At 56.4% G+C, this 17,542-nt stretch overlaps 1 protein-coding gene across 1 annotated transcript in view; it reads right to left on the bottom strand.

The window, feature by feature from the left end:
* Positions 1–16,923, bottom strand: part of LOC135456805 (protein-arginine deiminase type-3-like) — a 30,262-nt gene extending 13,339 nt beyond the window's left edge. The window contains exons 1-7 of the mRNA XM_064730918.1: positions 16,803–16,923; positions 10,672–10,852; positions 8,202–8,274; positions 7,402–7,463; positions 5,776–5,893; positions 4,122–4,247; positions 199–377 (exon numbers count right to left, since the gene is read on the bottom strand). Of these exons, the coding sequence (XP_064586988.1) occupies positions 199–377; positions 4,122–4,247; positions 5,776–5,893; positions 7,402–7,463; positions 8,202–8,274; positions 10,672–10,852; positions 16,803–16,894 (831 nt within the window). The 5' untranslated portion in view covers positions 16,895–16,923. The remainder of the gene's footprint in view (positions 1–198; positions 378–4,121; positions 4,248–5,775; positions 5,894–7,401; positions 7,464–8,201; positions 8,275–10,671; positions 10,853–16,802) is intronic.
* Positions 16,924–17,542: the final 619 nt, after the last annotated feature.

Below are 17,542 nucleotides of genomic sequence, written 5' to 3'. Positions count from 1 at the left end.
GGATGGCAGGGACAGAGTTTGGGATCTGTCCCTGCTGTCCCAGCCCACCCTGGGATGGTGGGGATGGAGTTTGGGATCTGTCCGTGCTGTCCCACCCTGGGATGGCGGGGATGGAGTTTGGGATCTGTTCCAGCCCCTGCTGGGATGGAGTTTGGGATCTGTCCAGGCTGTCCCACCCCCAGTGCCCCCTGGCCAGACCTTCTCAGCGCTCTCGAGCAGGGTGACGTGCAGGGACACGAGCCCCGAGAAGCCCACGTCGGGGAAGGCCAGGCCCTCCACGTAGAAGACGCTCTCGTGCTGGTGCCGGCTGGGCCGCACGGTGTAGGACAGCTCGGAGCCCCCCAGGACGGGCTTGAACCTCTCCAGCTCCACGTTGTCTGCGGGAACACGGACACCTCAAACCCAAACCCCAGCGCCGTTCCCACAGCGTTCTGCCTTGGTCCCTAAATCCACCCTAAATTCCACCTGGATCCGCCCCAAATCCCGCCTGGATCAGCTCAACCGCGCCCAGGGCGTTGGAGAAGCAGCGCAAGGATTTGCGGTTGATCCCAGTGAGCAGAGGGGTCTGTGCCCACAAAATCCCCCCAAATTCCACCTGGATCCACCCCAAATCCCACCTGGATCAGCTCAATCCCACCTGGGTCAGCTCAACCCCGCCTGGATCCGCTCAACCACGCCCGGGGTGTTGGAGAAGCAGTGCAAGGATTTGGGGTTAATCTCGGTGAGTAGAGGGGTCTGTGCCCACAAAATCCCCCCAAGTTCCACCTGGATCCACCCCAAATCCCACCTGGATCAGCTCAATCCCGCCTGGATCTGCTCAGCTGCCCCCAGGGCATTGGAGAAGCGGCACAAGGATTTGGTGTTGATCCCGGTGAGCAGTGGGGTCTGTGCCCACAAAATCCCCCCAAATTCCACCTGGATCAGCTCAATCCCACCTGGATCTGCTCAACTGCGCCCAGGGCGTTGGAGAAGCAGCGCAAGGATTTGGGGTTGATCCCGGTGAGCAGAGCGGGCCGTGCCCACAAAATCCTCCCAAATCCCCCCCAAATTCCACCTGGATCCGCTCAATCCCACCTGGATCCGCCCCAAATCCCACCTGGATCAGCTCAATCCCACCTGGATCCGCTCAGTGGCGCCCGGGGTGTTGGAGGAGCAGCGCAAGGATTTGGGGTTAATCCCGGTGAGCAGAGGCATCCGTGCCCACAAAATCCCCCCAAAATCCCCCCAAATCCCACCTGGATCCGCCCCAAATCCACCTGGATCTGCTCAACCACGCCCAGGGCGTTGGAGAAGCAGCGCAAGGATTTGGGGTTGATCCCGATGAGCAGAGGGGTCTGTGCCCCCCAAATCCTCCCAAATCTTCCCAAATTCCACCTGGATCTGCCCCAAATCCTGCCTGGATCAGCTCAATCCCACCTGGATCCGTTCAGCGGCGCCCAGGGTGTTGGAGAAGCAGCGCAAGGATTTGGGGTTGATCCCAGTGAGCAGAGGGGTCCGTACCCCCAAATCCCCCCAAATCTTCCCAAATTCCACCTGGATCCACCCCAAATCCCGCCTGGATCCGCTCAACCACGCCCAGGGCGTTGGAGAAGCAGCGCAAGGATTTGGGGTTGATCCCGGTGAGCAGAGGGGTCCGTGCCCCCCCAAATCCCCCCAAATCTTCCCAAATTCCACCTGGATCCGCCCCAAATCCCACCTGGATCTGCTCAATCCCACCTGGGTCAGCTCAACCCCGCCTGGATCCGCTCAACCACGCCCGGGGCATTGGAGAAGCGGCACAAGGATTTGGGGTTAATCCCGGTGAGCAGAGGGCTCCGTGCCCACAAAATCCCCCCAAATCCCCCCAAATTCCACCTGGAGCTGCCCCAAATCCCACCTGGGTCAGCTCAATCCCTCCTGGATCAGCTCAACTGCGCCCGGGGCGTTGGAGAAGCAGCGCAAGGATTTGGGGTTGATCCCGGTGAGCAGAGGGGTCCGTGCCCCCCAAATCTTCCCAAATTCCACCTGGATCCGCCCCAAATCCCACCTGGGTCAGCTCAATCCCGCCTGGATCCCCTCAACCGCGCCCAGGGCATTGGAGAAGCAGCGCAAGGATTTGGGGTTGATCCCGGTGAGCAGAGGGGTCCGTGCCCCCCAAATCCCCCCAAATCTTCCCAAATTCCACCTGGATCTGCCCCAAATCCCACCTGGGTCAGATCAATCCCACCTGGATCAGCTCAATCCCACCTGGATCAGCTCAACTGCGCCCAGGGCGTTGGAGAAGCAGCGCAAGGATTTGGGGTTGATCCCGGTGAGCAGAGGGGTCCGTGCCCACAAAATCCCCCCAAATCTTCCCAAATTCCACCTGGATCCGCCCCAAATCCCACCTGAATCCACCCCAAATCCCACCTGGGTCCGCTCAATCCCGCCTGGATCAGCTCAACCGGGCCCAGGGCATTGGAGAAGCGGCGCAAGGATTTGGGGTTGATCCCGGTGAGCAGAGGGGTCCGTGCCCACAAAATCCCCCCAAATCCTCCCAAATTCCACCTGGATTCGCCCCAAATCCCACCTGGATCTGCCCCAAATCCCGCCTGGATCAGCTCAATCCCACCTGGATCCACTCAGCTGCACCCAGGGCGTTGGAGAAGCATCTCAAGGATTTGGGGTTGATCCCGGTGAGCAGAGGGGTCCGTGCCACACAAAATTCCCCCAAATCTCCCCAAATTCCACCTGGATCCACCCCAAATCCCACCTGGATCCACCCCAAATCCCACCTGGATCCGCTCAATCCCACCTGGATCAGCTCAACCGGGCCCAGGGCGTTGGAGAAGCGGCACAAGGATTTGGGGTTAATCCCAGTGAGCAGAGGGCTCCGTGCCCACAAAATCCCCCCAAATCTTCCCAAATTCCACCTGGATCTGCCCCAAATCCCACCTGGGTCAGCTCAATCCCACCTGGATCAGCTCAATCCCACCTGGATCAGCTCAACTGCACCCAGGGCGTTGGAGAAGCAGCGCAAGGATTTGCGGTTGATCCCAGTGAGCAGAGGGGTCCACGCGCACAAAACCCTCCCAAATCCTCCCAAATCTTCCCAAATCCCACCTGGATCTGCCCCAAATCCCACCTGGGTCAGCTCAATCCCACCTGGATCCACTCAGCCGCACCCAGGGCGTTGGGAGAAGCACCGCAAGGATTTGGGGTTGATCCGGTGAGCAGAGGGGTCCGTGCCCACAAAATCCTCCCAAATCCCCCCAAATCCCACCTGGATCCACCCCAAATTCCACCGGGATCAGCTCAATCCCACCTGGATCCGCTCAGCCGCGCCCAGGGCGTTGGAGAAACAGCGCAAGGATTTGGCATTGATCCCGTTGAGCAGTGGGGTCCGTGCCCCCAAATCCTCCCAAATCTTCCCAAATTCCACCTGGATCCGCCCCAAATTCCACCTGGATTCGCCCCAAATCCCACCTGGGTCAGCTCAATCCCACCTGGATCAGCTCAATCCCACCTGGGTCAGCTCAACCCCGCCTGGATCCGCTCAACTGCGCCCAGGGCGTTGGAGAAGTGGCGCAAAGATTTGGGGTTGATCCCGGTGAGCAGAGGGGTCCGTGCCCACAAAATCCCCCCAAATCTTCCCAAATTCCACCTGGATCCACCCCAAATCCCACCTGGGTCAGCTCAATCCCGCCTGGATCTGCCCCAAATCCCGCCTAGATCTGCTCAACCGCGCCCAGGGCATTGGAGAAGCAGCGCAAGGATTTGGGGTTGATCCCGGTGAGCAGAGGGGTCCGTGCCCACAAAATCCCCCCAAATCTTCCCAAATTCCACCTGGATCAGCCCCAAATCCCACCTGGATCAGCTCAATCCCACCTGGATCTGCTCAACTGTACCCAGAGCATTGGAGAAGTGGCGCAAGGATTTGGCATTGATCCCGGTGAGCAGAGGGGTCCGTGCCCCCCAAATCCCCCCAAATCTCCCCAAATTCCACCTGGATCCGCCCCAAATCCCGCCTGGATCCGCTCAGCCACACCCAGGGCGTTGGAGAAGCAGCGCAAGGATTTGGGGTTAATCCCGGTGAGCAGAGGGGTCCGTGCCCACAAAATCCCCCCAAATCCTCCCAAATCCCCCCAAATCTGAGCACTCACTGCCCCCGTAGAACACCCTGATCCTGTCGGCGTCGGCGCAGTCGAGGTGCAGCAGCAGGCGGTGCCCGGCGAAGGTGGCGCGGGGCCCGCGCGTCCTCAGCACCAGCTGCGCCATGTCCTGCAGGTCTGGGGAACCGGCACGGGTCAGGGGAAATTGGGGCAAAAATGGGGAAAAAGGAAAATTTGGGGGGAAAGGGGAAAACCAGGGGAAAGAAGGAAAGCCAGGGAGAAATGGAAAACTGAGGGAGAAGGGGGAAACCGAGAGAAAAAGGGAAAACTGAAGGAAAAGGGAGAAACTGAGGGGAAAAGGAAAATTGGGGGGAAAGGGGGAACTGAGGGAAAAGGGGAAAACTGAGGGGAAAAGGGGGAACTGAGGGGAAAAGGGAAAACTGAGGGAAAAGGGGGAAACCAGAGAAAAGGGGGAAACCAGGGGAAAACTGAAGGAGAAGGGGGAAACCGAGAGAAAAAGGGAAAACTGAAGGAAAAGGGAGAAACTGAGGGAAAAGGGAAAATTGGGGGAAAATGTGGAAACTGAGGGGAAAAAGGGAAATTGGGAGGAAAGGGGGAACTGAGGGAAAAGGGAAAACTGAGGGAAATGGGGGAAACCAGGGGAAAACTGAAGGAGAAGGGGGAAACCGAGAGAAAAAGGGAAAACTGAAGGAAAAGGGAGAAACTGAGGGGTAAAGGAAAACTGGGGGAAATGTGGAAACTAGGGGAAAAGGAAAATTGGGGGGAAAGGGGGAACTGAGGGAAAAGAGGAAAACTGAGGGGAAAAGGGAGGGAAAAACTGAGGGGAAAAGGGTGGGAAAAACTGAGGGAAAAGGGGGAAACTGAGGAAAGGGGGAAACCAGGGGAAAACTGAAGGAGAAGGGGGAAACCCAAGGGAAAGGGGAAAACCAGGGGAAAAGGGGGAAACCCAAAGAAAAGGGCAAACTCAGGGAAAAGTGGAAAACTGAGGGAGAAGGGGAAAACTAAGGGGTAAAGGGGAAAATTGGGGGAAAATGGGAAAATCCAAGAAAAGGGGAAACCCAAGGATAGAGGGGGAAACCCAGGGAAAAGTGGAACACTGAGGGAGAAGAGGAAAACCAAAGGAAAAGAGGAAAACTGAAGGAAAAGAGACAAACTAAGGGAAAACTGGGTCGAAAGGAGAAAATTGGGGGAAAATGGGAAAACCCAGGAAAAGGGGAAATCCAGGGAAAAGGGGGAAACCAGGGGAAAACTGTGGGAGAAGGGAAAACTGGGGGGAAAGAGGAAAATTGGGGGAAAAGGGGAAAACCTGGGGAAAAGGGGGAAAGGGGAAACCCAGGGAAAAGTGGAAAACTGAGGGAGAAGGGGAAAACTAGAGGGAAAAGGGGAAAATGAGGGAATTTTTTTTTGAGGGAAAAGGGGGAAAACTAGGGGAGAAGTGGGAAAACGGCAGGCTCTGGACTGGGGTAGGGAGAGAAAACTGAGGGAGAAGTGGGAGAAAATTGAGGGAAAAGTGGAAGAAGGGGGGTCCTGGGCTGTGTTAGAGAGGGAAAATTGAGGGGAAAGTGGGAAAACAGCAGGTTCTGGGCTGTGGAAGAAAAGGGAAATTGAGAGGAAAGTGGGAAAATTCAGGGAAAAGGGAGGGAAAACTCAGGGAAAAGTGGGAAAAGGGAGGGAAGAGCGGGACCTTCGTAGGAGCGCACGACGGCGTCCTCGTTGTCCAGGCCCTTGGTGCCGGGGTCGTCGCGGTCGCAGTTGACGAGGAGCACGGCGCCGTGGCCATCGGGGCCCCACGTCCAGCTGGCCTGGGGGACACGGGGCGGGGCCGGCTCAGCTGGGAATTCCCAATCCCATTGGGATCTGGGGCTCAGCTGGGAATTCCCAATCCCATTGGGATCTGAGCTTCAGCCGGGAATTCCCAATCCCATTGGGATCTGGGATTCACAAGAATTCCCAGTCCCATGAGGGTCTAGGGGCTCATCCAGTAATTCCCAATTCCACCAGGGCCTGGGGGCTCATCCAGGAATTCCCAATCCCATCGGGATCTGAGCTTCAGCCAGGAATTCCCAATCCCATCGGGATCTGAGCTTCAGCCAGGAATTCCCAATCCCATTGGGGTTTGAGGCTCAGCCAGTAATTCCCAATTCCACCAGGGCCTGGGGGCTCATCCAGGAATTCCCAATCCCATCAGGATCTGAGCTTCAGCCAGGAATTCCCAATCCCATTGCGGTTTGAGGCTCATCCAAGAATTCCCAATCCCATCAGGGCCTGGGGTTCAGTCAGAAATTCCCAATCCCATCGGGGTCTAGGAGCTCATCCAGGAATTCCCAATCCCATTGAGGCCTGGGGGCTCATCCAGGAATTCCCAATCCCATCGGGATCTGAGCTTCAGCCAGGAATTCCCAATCCCATTGGGATCTGGGATTCACAAGAATTCCCAATCCCATCAGGGTCTAGGGGCTCAACCAGTAATTCCCAATCCCACCAGGGTCTAGGGGCTCATCCAGGAATTCCCAATCCCATCAGGGTCTAGGGGCTCAACCAGGAATTCCCAATCCCATCGGGATCTGAGCTTCAGCCAGGAATTCCCAATCCCATTAGGGTTTGAGGCTCATCCAAGAGTTCCCAATCCCATTGGGGTCTGGGGCTCAGCTGGGAGTTCCCAATCCCATCGGGATCTGGGGGTCAGCCGGGAATTCCCAATCCCATCGGGATCTGAGCTTCAGCCAGGAATTCCCAATCCCATTGCGGTTTGAGGCTCATCCAAGAATTCCCAATCCCATCAGGGCCTGGGGTTCAGTCAGAAATTCCCAATCCCATCGGGGTCTAGAAGCTCATCCAGGAATTCCCAATCCCATTGGGATCTGGGATTCACAAGAATTCCCAGTCCCACCAGGGCCTGGGGGCTCATCCAGGAATTCCCAATCCCATCGGGATCTGAGCTTCAGCCAGGAATTCCCAATCCCATTGGGGTCTGGGGGTCATCTGGGAATTCCCAATCCCATCAGGGCCTGGGGTTCAGTCAGAAATTCCCAATCCCATTGCGGTTTGAGGCTCATCCAAGAATTCCCAATCCCATTGGGGTCTGGGGCTCAGCTGGGAGTTCCCAATCCCATTGAGGCCTGGGGGCTCCTCCAGGAATTCCCAATCCCATCGGGATCTGAGCTTCAGCCAGGAATTCCCAATCCCATTGGGGTTTGAGGCTCAGCCAGTCAGGGCCTAGGGGCTCATCCAGGAATTCCCAATCCCGTCAGGGCCTGGTGGCTCATCCAGGAATTCCCAATCCCGCGGTGTTCCCGGCCCCTCTGGATACCTTGTCCAGCAGTGTCCGGCTCACGGCCCCGCTGCGGGTGACATCAGCGTCCAGTGACACCTCTGTGGGACAGGGATGAGATGGGAAAAGGGGAAATCCTGGGAATGGGGGTTTGGGAATGGGAAATCCTGGGAATGGGGTTTGGGGAATGGGGGTTCGGGAAGGAGATTTGGGAATGGGGATATGGGAATGGGAGTTTGGGAACGGGGGTTTGGGAAAGGAGTTGGGGAAGGAGATTCAGGAATGGGGTTTGGGGAATGGAGATTTGGGGAATGAGGTTTGGGAATGGGGATTTGGGAATGGGGTTTGGGAATGGGGTTTTGGGAATGGGGATTTGGGAATGGGGATTTGGGGAATGGGGATTTGGGAATGGGGATTTGGGAATGGGGTTTGGGGAATGGGGATTTGGGAATGGGGTTTGGGAATGGGGGTTGGGAATGGGGTTTGGGGAATGGGGATTTGGGAATGGGGTTTGGGGAATGGCAGTTGGGGAATGGGGTTTTGGGAATGGGGTTTTGGGAATGCGGATTTGGGAATGGGGATTTGGGAATGGGGATTTGGGAATGGGGTTTGGGGAATGGGGTTTGGGGAATGGGGTTTTGGGAATGGGGATTTGGGAATGGGGATTTGGGAATGGGGATTTGGGAATGGGGTTTTGGGAATGGGGATTTGGGAATGGGGATTTGGGAATGGGGTTTGGGGAATGGGGATTTGGGAATGGGATTTGGGAATGGGGATTTGGGGAATGGGGTTTTGGGAATGGGGATTTGGGAATGGGGTTAGGGTTGGTCCCCCCTTACCCACGCAGGTGAGGTAGAGCACGGCCCGGCCCACGGGAACCCCTCCGTCCTCACGGAAATAGGAAACCCTGACCTGCAGGGAGGAGCAGGGCAATGAGACAGCCGGGCGGGATCCCGGGATCCGCTGGGATCCCAGCACCCATCCCAGTATTCAGCAAGAATCCCAGGATCCAGCAGGAATCCTGGCACCCAGTGAGGATCCTGGCACCCATCCCGGGATCCAGTGGGAATCCTGAGATCCATCGGGAATCCTGGGATCCTCAGGACTCCCAAAACCCATCGGAAATCCTGGGATCCAGTGGGAATCCTGTCACCCATCCCAGCACCCAGTGAGAATCCCAGCACCCAATGCAGGATCAAGTGGGATCTGGGGACCCAGAGGAGATCCCAACACCCAACAGGAATCCTGGGATCCAGCAGGAATCCCAACACCCATCAGGAATCCCGGGATCCAGCAGGAATCTCAACACCCAGCACAATCCCAGGATCCAGCAGGAATCTCAACACCCAACAGGATCCTGCAGAAATCACAACACCCATCGGGAACCCCGGGATTCGACAGGAACCCCAACACCCAGCAAGATCCCAGGATCCATCAGGAATCCCAACACCCAGCAGGATCCAGTGGGAATCCCGTCACCCAGCATGATCTCAGGACCCAGCAGGAATCCCAGAACCCAGCAGAACCCCAAGATCCAGCAGGACTCCCAGCACCCAACAGGACCCCAGGATCCAGCAGGAATCCCAACACCCGTCAGAAATCCTGGAATCCGGCAGGGAATCCCAACATCCATCAGGAATTGCAACACCCATCAGGAATCCTGGGATCCAGCGAGAATCCCATCACCCAACAGGATCCCAGGATCCAGCGAGAATCCCAAACACCCAACAGGATCCCAGGATCCAGCGAGAATCCCAACACCCATCGGGAACCCCGGGATTTGACAGGAACCCCAACACCCAGCAAGATCCCAGGATTGAGCAGGAATCCCAACACCCATTAGGATCCACCAGGAATGCCAACACCCAGCAGGATCCAGGAGGAATCCCAACACTCAGCAGGATCCAGTGGGAATCCCAGCACCCAACAGGACCCCAGGATCCAGCAGGAATCCCAACACCCAGCAGGATCCCAGGATCCAGCAGGAATCCCAACACCCATTGGAAATCCTGGAATCCAGCAGGGAATCCCAACACCCATCAGGAATTGCAACACCCATCAGGAATCCTGGGATCCAGCGAGAATCCCAACACCCAACATGATCCCAGGATCCAGCAGGAATCCCAACACCCAGCAGGATCCAGTGGGACTCCCAACACCCATTGGAAATCCTGGAATCCAGTGGGAATCCCAACACCCATCAGGATCCCAGGATCCAGCAGGAATCCCAACACCCATCAGAAATCCTGGAATCCGGCAGGGAATCCCAACATCCATCAGGAATTGCAACACCCATCAGGAATCCTGGGATCCAGCAGGAATCCCAACACCCGACATGATCCCAGGATCCAGTGGGAATCCCGTCACCAATTGGAAATCCTGGAATCCAGCAGGGAATCCCAACACCCAACATGATCCCAGGATCCAGCAGGAATCCCAACACCCAGCAGGATCCAGTGGGACTCCCAACACCCAACGGGATCCCAGGATCCAGCGAGAATCCCAACACCCATTGGAAATCCTGGAATCCAGCAGGGAATTCTCAACACCCAACATGATCCCAGGATCCAGCAGGAATCCCAACACCCAGCAGGATCCAGTGGGACTCCCAACACCCAACGGGATCCCAGGATCCAGCAGGAATCCCAACACCCAGCAGGATCCAGTGGGACTCCCAACACCCAACGGGATCCCAGGATCCAGCGAGAATCCCAACACCCATTGGAAATCCTGGAATCCAGCAGGGAATCCCATCACCCAACAGGATCCCAGGATCCAGTGGGAATCCCAACACCCATTGGAAATCCTGGAATCCAGCAGGGAATCCCAACACCCAACATGATCCCAGGATCCAGTGGGAATCCCGTCACCAATTGGAAATCCTGGAATCCAGCAGGGAATACCAACACCCAACATGATCCCAGGATCCAGCGAGAATCCCAACACCCAACAGGATCCCAGGATCCAGCAGGAATCCCAACACCCATTGGAAATCCTGGAATCCAGCAGGAATCCCAACACCCAGCAGGATCCAGCGGGAATCCCAACACCCAGCAGGATCCAGTGGGAATCCCAACACCCAACATGATCCCAGGATCCATCAGGAATCCCAACACCCATTGGAAATCCTGGAATCCAGCAGGGAATCCCAACACCCAACATGATCCCAGGATCCAGCAGGAATCCCAGAACCCAGCAGAACCCCAAGATCCAGCAGGACTCCCAACACCCAACATGATCCCAGGATCCAGCAGGAATCCCATCACCCATCCCATCACCGAGCACGATCCCACCGGGATCCCCTCTCACCTTCTCGTCCCCCGGCTCCTTGCTGGGGCGCTCCATGGCCAGCAGCAGCTCGGGCCGGGCGCTCAGGGGCCATCGGCAGACGCTCGAGGGCAGCTTCACGCTCTGGGTGTCGTGCAGCACCCACAGCTTCACCCCCTGGGAGCCCTGCGCCTGGAACGAGGCGGCGCCAAGCGGGGCCGAGCTGCAACGGGAGCGGGGTCAGGAACATGGGAATGATGGCGGGAATGGGCTGGGCTGGAATGGGAGCAGGGTCAGGAACACGGGAATGATGGCAGGAATGGGCTGGGCTGGAACAGGAGTGGGGTCAGGAACATGGGAATGATGGCAGGAATGGGCTGGGCTGGAATGGGAGCGGGGTCAGGAACACGGGAATGATGGCAGGAATGGGCTGGAACGGGAATGATGGCAGGAATGGGCTGGGCTGGAACGGGAGCGGGGTCAGGAACACGGGAATGATGGCAGGAATGGGCTGGGCTGGAATGGGAGCAGGGTAAGGACAATGGGAATGATGGCAGGAATGGGCTGGAACGGGAATGATGGCAGGAATGGGGCTGGGCTGGAATGGGAGCGGGGTCAGGAGAGCGGGAATGATGGCAGGAATGGGCTGGGCTGGAATGGGAGCGGGGTCAGGACAATGGGAATGATGGCGGGAATGGGCTGGGCTGGAACGGGTCAGGACAACGGGAATGATGGCAGGAATGGGGCCAAGATGGAATGGGAGCGGGGTCAGGAATATGGGAATCATGGCGGAAATAGGCTGGGCTGGAACGGGAGCAGGGTCAGGACAACGGGAATGATGGCAGGAACGGGGCTGGGTTGGAATGGGAGCGGGGTCAGGAACATGGGAATGATGGCAGGAATGGGCTGGAACGGGAGCGGGGTCAGGAACACGGGAATGATGGCAGGAATGGGGCCAAGATGGAATGGGAGCGGGGTCAGGAACATGGGAATGATGGCAGGAATGGGCTGGGCTGGAATGGGAGCGGGGTCAGGACAACGGGAATGATGGCAGGAATGGGGCCAAGATGGAATGGGAGCGGGGTCAGGAACACGGGAATGATGGCGGGAATGGGCTGGGCTGGAACGGGTCAGGACAACGGGAATGATGGCAGGAATGGGGCCAAGATGGAATGGGAGCGGGGTCAGGAACATGGGAATCATGGCAGGAATGGGCTGGGTTGGAATGGGACCAGGATCAGGACAATGGGAATGATGGCAGGAACTGGGCTGGGCTCAAACTTTCCCAGGAAACGTGACCTCAGCAAGGGCTGGGATGTGGAATAAAACTCAAACATTCCTGGGAAACGCCACCTCAGTGAGGGCTGGGATGAGGAATGAAACTCAAACATTCCCAGGAAACGCCACCTCAGCAAGGGCTGGGATGTGGAATTGGGGTAAAACCTTTCAAAGGGAACAAATCCCAGGTTTTAGAATATCAATGAGTCATGGGAAATTCAAGTATTCCCAGGAAGCGCCGCCTCAGCAAGGGCTGGGATGTGGAATTGGGGTAAAACCTTCCAAAGGGAACAATTCCAAAGGGAACAAATCCCAGGGTTTGAAATATCAGAGAGTCATGGCAAATTCAAATATTCCTGGAAAATTCAAATATTCCCAGAAAAAGCCACCTCAGAAAGGCTGGGACATAGAATAAAATTCAAATATTCCCAGAAAAAGCCACCTCAGCAAGGGCTGGGATGTGAAATTTAGGTAAGACCTTCAAAAGGGATCAAATCCTGGGGTTTGGAATATCAACAAGTCATGGGAAATTCAAATATTCCTGGGAAGATTCATATATTCCCAGAAAATTCAAATATTCCTGGAAAATTCAAATATTCCTGGAAAACGCGACCTCAGCAAGGGCTGGGATGTGGAATTGGGGTAAAACCTTCCAAAGGGAAAAAATCCTGGGGTTTGGAATATCAACGAGTCATGGGAAATTCAAATATTCCTGGAAAATTCAAATATTCCTGGAAAATGCGACCTCAGCAAGTGCTAGGATGAGGAACTGGGGAAAATCCTTCTAATGGGAACAAATTCTGGGGTTTGGAATAACAATGAGTCATGGGAAATTGAAATATTCCTGGAAAATGGGATTTCAGCAATGAAATTGGGATAAATCCTTCAATGGGGAAAAGAAATCCTGCAATTTAGAACAGCAACAAATCATTGGAAATGCAAATAATCCTGGAAAAGGTGAAGGCAACAAGAGCTGAGAAATCCTTTAATTCAAACAAACCCTGAAATTCAGAACAGCAACAGGTCCTGAAAAAATGGAATTTATCCCAAAAAAATGCAACTGCAGGGAGGGCTGCAAGATGGAATGGGGATAAATAATTCAGAATGGAAAAAATCCCACAGGAAATCCTGCAAAGTGGAATTGCATCGATTCCCTAAATGTGCACAAGTCCTACAACCTGAAATTGTGTAAATTCCCTAAATGTGCACAAATCCTGGGATTGCATGGATTCCCTGGATATGAGCAAATCCTACAACCTGGAATTGCATGAATTCCCTGGATATGAACAAATCCTACAACCTGGAATTGCATGGATTCCCTGGATATTAACAATTCCTGCAGCCTGGGATTGCATCGATTCCCTAAATGTGCACAAATCCTGGAATTGCATGGATTCCCTGGATATGCACAAATCCTGCAACCTGAAATTGTGTAAATTCCCTAAATGTGCACAAATCCTGGAATTGCATGGATTCCCTGGATGTGCACAAATCCTGCAACCTGAAATTGTGTAAATTCCCTAAATTTGCACGGATTCCCCGGACATGAACAAATCCTGCAACCTGGGATTGCATCGATTTCCTGGATGGGAACAAATCCTGGAATTGCATGAATTCCCTGGATATGAACAAATCCTGAAACGTGGAATCGCATCAATTCCCTGGATGGGCACAAATCCCCCAGAACGTGCGAGCAGCGGCTCCTGGAAATTCCTCAAATCCCCAAAGGCGATTAAAGCAAATCCCGCCCGAGGCTGCGAACCCGGGGCAAGGCGGCGGCGCCAACCTCACGGTAGGAATCCCTAAAAAAACCCCAAATCCGGGGATATTTTGGGTGTACAGCGCGCCTGGGAATAAACGGGAATTGGCAGGAATGAAGTCCGCAAAAAGAACCTCAGGAATCCCTAAAAAAACCCCAAATCCGGGGATATTCCGGGTGCAAAGCGTGCCTGGGAATAAACGGGAATAGGTGGGAATGAGCCCCAGGGAGAGACCCTCAGGAATCCCTAAAAAAACCCCAAATCCGGGGATATTCCGGGTGCAAAGCGCACATGGGAATAAAGGGGAATAGGTGGGAATGAAGTCCGCAAAAAGAACCTCAGGAATCCCTAAAAAAACCCCAAATCCGGGGGTATTCCGGGTGCAAAGCGTGCCTGGGAATAAACGGGAATAGGTGGGGATGAAGTCCGCAAAAAGAACCTCAGGAATCCCTAAAAAAAAACCCAAATCCGGGGATATTCCGGGTGCAAAGCGCACATGGGAATAAAGAGGAATAGGTGGGAATGAAGTCCGCAAAAAGAACCTCAGGAATCCCTAAAAAAACCCCAAATCCGGGGATATTCCGGGTGCAAAGCGTGCCTGGGAATAAACGGGAAGAGGATGGAATGGGCCCCAGGGAAAGAATCACGGGAATCCCTAAAAAAACCCCAAATCCGGGGATATTCCGGGTGCAAAGCGTGCCTGGGAATAGGTGGGGATGAAGTCCGCAAAAAGAACCTCAGGAATCCCTAAAAAAACCCCAAATCCGGGGGTATTCAGGGTGCAAAGCGCGCCTGGGAATAAACGGGAATAGGTGGGAATGAAGTCCGCAAAAAGAACCTCAGGAATCCCTAAAAAAACCCCAAATCCGGGGATATTCCGGGTGCAAAGCGTGCCTGGGAATAAAGGGGAATAGGTGGGAATGAGCCCCAGGGAAAGAACGGCAGGAATCCCTAAAAAACCCAAATCCGGGGATATTCCGGGTGCAAAGCGCACCCGGGAATAAACGGGAATAGGAAGGAATGAATCCCACGGAGAGAACGGCAGGAATCCCTGAAAAACCCCAAATCCAGGGATATCCCCGGTGCAAAGCACGCCCGGTCCCGCCATAGGAAACAGGAATAAACGGGAATAAATCCCACAAATAACGGCAGGAATCGCTCTGAAACGCCCCGAAATCCTGGAATAAAACCCGCGAACATCCCGAGGGCGGCGGGGATTGGACCGGGCCGCGATGCCATCGATGCCGGCGCTGCCCGGGGGTGGTTCGGGCACGGATCTCCCCAAAATCGGCATTCCCGATCAGGGCACGGATCTCCCTAAAATCGGCATTTCTGATTGGGGGATCTCCCCAAATTCGGAATTTCTGACTGGGGCACGGATCTCCCCAAAATCGGATTGGGGCACGGATCTCCCCAAAATCGGCATTTCTGACTGGGGCACGGATCTCCCCAAAATCGGCATTTCCCATCGGGGCACGGATCTCCCCAAAATCGGATTGGGGCACGGATCTCCCCAGAATTAGCATTTCCCATCGGGGCACGGATCTCCCTAAAATCGGCATTTCTGATTGGGGGATCTCCCCAAATTCGGAATTTCTGACTGGGGCACGGATCTCCCCAAAATCGGCATTTCCCATCGGGGCACGGATCTCCCCAAAATCGGCATTTCTGATCGGGGCACCGATCTCCCCAAAATCGGATTGGGGCACGGATCTCCCCAGAATTAGCATTTCCCATCCGGGCACCGATCTCCCTAAAATCGGCATTTCCGATTGGGGGATCTCCCCAAATTCGGCATTTCTGACTGGGGCACGATCTCCCTAAAATCGGCATTCCCATCGGGGCACGGATCTCCCCAAAATCGGCATTTCCGATTGGGAGATCTCCCCAAAATCGGCATTTCTGACTGGGGCACGGATCTCCCCAAAATCGGCATTTCTGATCGGGGCACCGATCTCCCCAAAATTGGATTGGGGCACGGATCTCCCCAAATTCGGCATTTCCCATCGGGGCACGGATCTCCCCGAATCGGCGTTTCCAGCGCTGCCGGGCAGGCCGGAGCCCGTCCCGTCCCGCCCCGCCCCGCTCGGAGGCCGCGGGCGCCGGGCCCGGAGCGGATCCGGGAGAAGGAAACGCGGCTCGGTGCCCGCGAATGGGAAAATCCCAGCCCGGGGCAGCGCAGGGAACGGGACGGGCAGCGAGCCCCGGCCGGAGAGGGGAGAGGGGAGAAAAACCCCGGAGCGAGAGCCGGGGCCGGGCCGGGGGTTCGCTCTCTGCCTGCCCCCGAAAACGGGAAATGTTTCCGATCTCATCCCGCTGGGTTAAAACCCAAAAATGGGCTTGTGGCACCCCAAAAGTGGCAAAATCCCGATGGGAATGTTGCCGTCCTGCTGCTGTGGGGATGTTTGGAGTGTCTGTGAGGGACAGAGGGATGGATAGAGGGATGGACACTGGGATGGACAGATGGACAGATGGACACTGGGATGGACAGCAGGGATGGATACTGGGATGGACACTGGGATGGACACAGGGATGGACACAGGGATGGACACTGGGATGGACAACGGGGATGGACAGAGGGATGGACAATGGAGATGGACAGAGGGATGGACAACGGAGATGGACAGAGGGATGGACAGAGGGATGGAGAAAGGGATGGACAAATGGACAGAGGGATGGACTGTGGGATGGACAGAGGGGTGGACAGAGGGATGGGCAAATGGACAGAGGGATGGACAACGGGGATGGACAGAGGGATGGACAGTGGCATGGACTGTGGGATGGACAGAGGGGTGAACTCAGGGATGGACAGAGGGATGGACACTGTGAAAGGACATACGGATGGACACAAGGAAAGGACAGAGGGGTGGACACAGGGAATGGACACTGGCAAGGGACAGCAGGGATGGACAGCGGGAAGGGACACTGGGATGGACACTGGGAATGGATCCAGGGAAGGGACACTGGGAAGGGGCACCGGGACCCCACCCCTCACCCCTGCCCCGTCCCGGGACAGCATCCCCCGGGAAAAGCCCCCGCAGCAGCAGCAGCGCCGCCCCCGCCCCACCGCGCGCTATTTTCGGGCTTTGCTTAATGGGATAAAGGGGGAAAAGCGGATTTGTGCCCCGCGCTCACCCGCACACGTCCAGGGCCAGCTCGGTGCCCAGCACGCACACGGCGCTGCCGGGGCGCTGCGTGGACAGCGGGACACGGCGCTGCTGCGCCATCGCACCCGCGGGTGCCGCTCCCGCCCGCCGCGGGGGATTTATAAAGCCGGGCTGCGGGGAGGGGATCGGCCAAAGCCCGGCCTAATCCCACCCCCGGGCTGGGTGTGCGCGGGTCCGAGCGCGGGGAAGCGGCCCGGGACGCCCACGGGATGTTCGGGGGGTCCGGGGGGCGGTCCGGGCTCCGGCCAGCCCCGAGGGACGCGGGGGGAGCGCTCCCCGTCCTGCCCACGCGGTGAAATATTCACCGCGACACCCGAGCCGGGCTGGGCCCGCGCCAGCGCCGGGCACGGCCGGGTTTGATTTCTCCTTGCGCTGAAAGGCTGCGTTTGTTCGGCCGGGACAAAGCGCTGGAATTCTCCTCCCTCGGGGCGGGCAGGGCGCTCTGCGGGCTCCGCGGGATGGGGACAGCGCTGGGGACAGCGGACCCCCGGCGGCGTTAATCACCTTTGTTTTAATTAAAGCCCCGGCTGCGCGTGGGAGCCCGGAGCGCTTTGTCCCCGCAGCTGTTCCCAAACCCCCTCCCCGCCATCACGCGCGGCCCGGGTTTAATGTCGCTCCTCGGGGCCCGGGAATGTCAGCAGGGACACAGCCCCGGGGAATGGGGGTGGAAATGGAGTCGGAAATGGGGTTGGAAACTCGCTTTTGGGG

The sequence above is a fragment of the Zonotrichia leucophrys genome, chromosome 21 (assembly GCF_028769735.1).
Source record: "Zonotrichia leucophrys gambelii isolate GWCS_2022_RI chromosome 21, RI_Zleu_2.0, whole genome shotgun sequence".
Taxonomy (NCBI): domain Eukaryota; kingdom Metazoa; phylum Chordata; class Aves; order Passeriformes; family Passerellidae; genus Zonotrichia; species Zonotrichia leucophrys.
The sequence above is the reverse complement of the archived record's forward strand: the minus strand, read 5'-3'. Positions and strand labels throughout refer to the sequence as shown.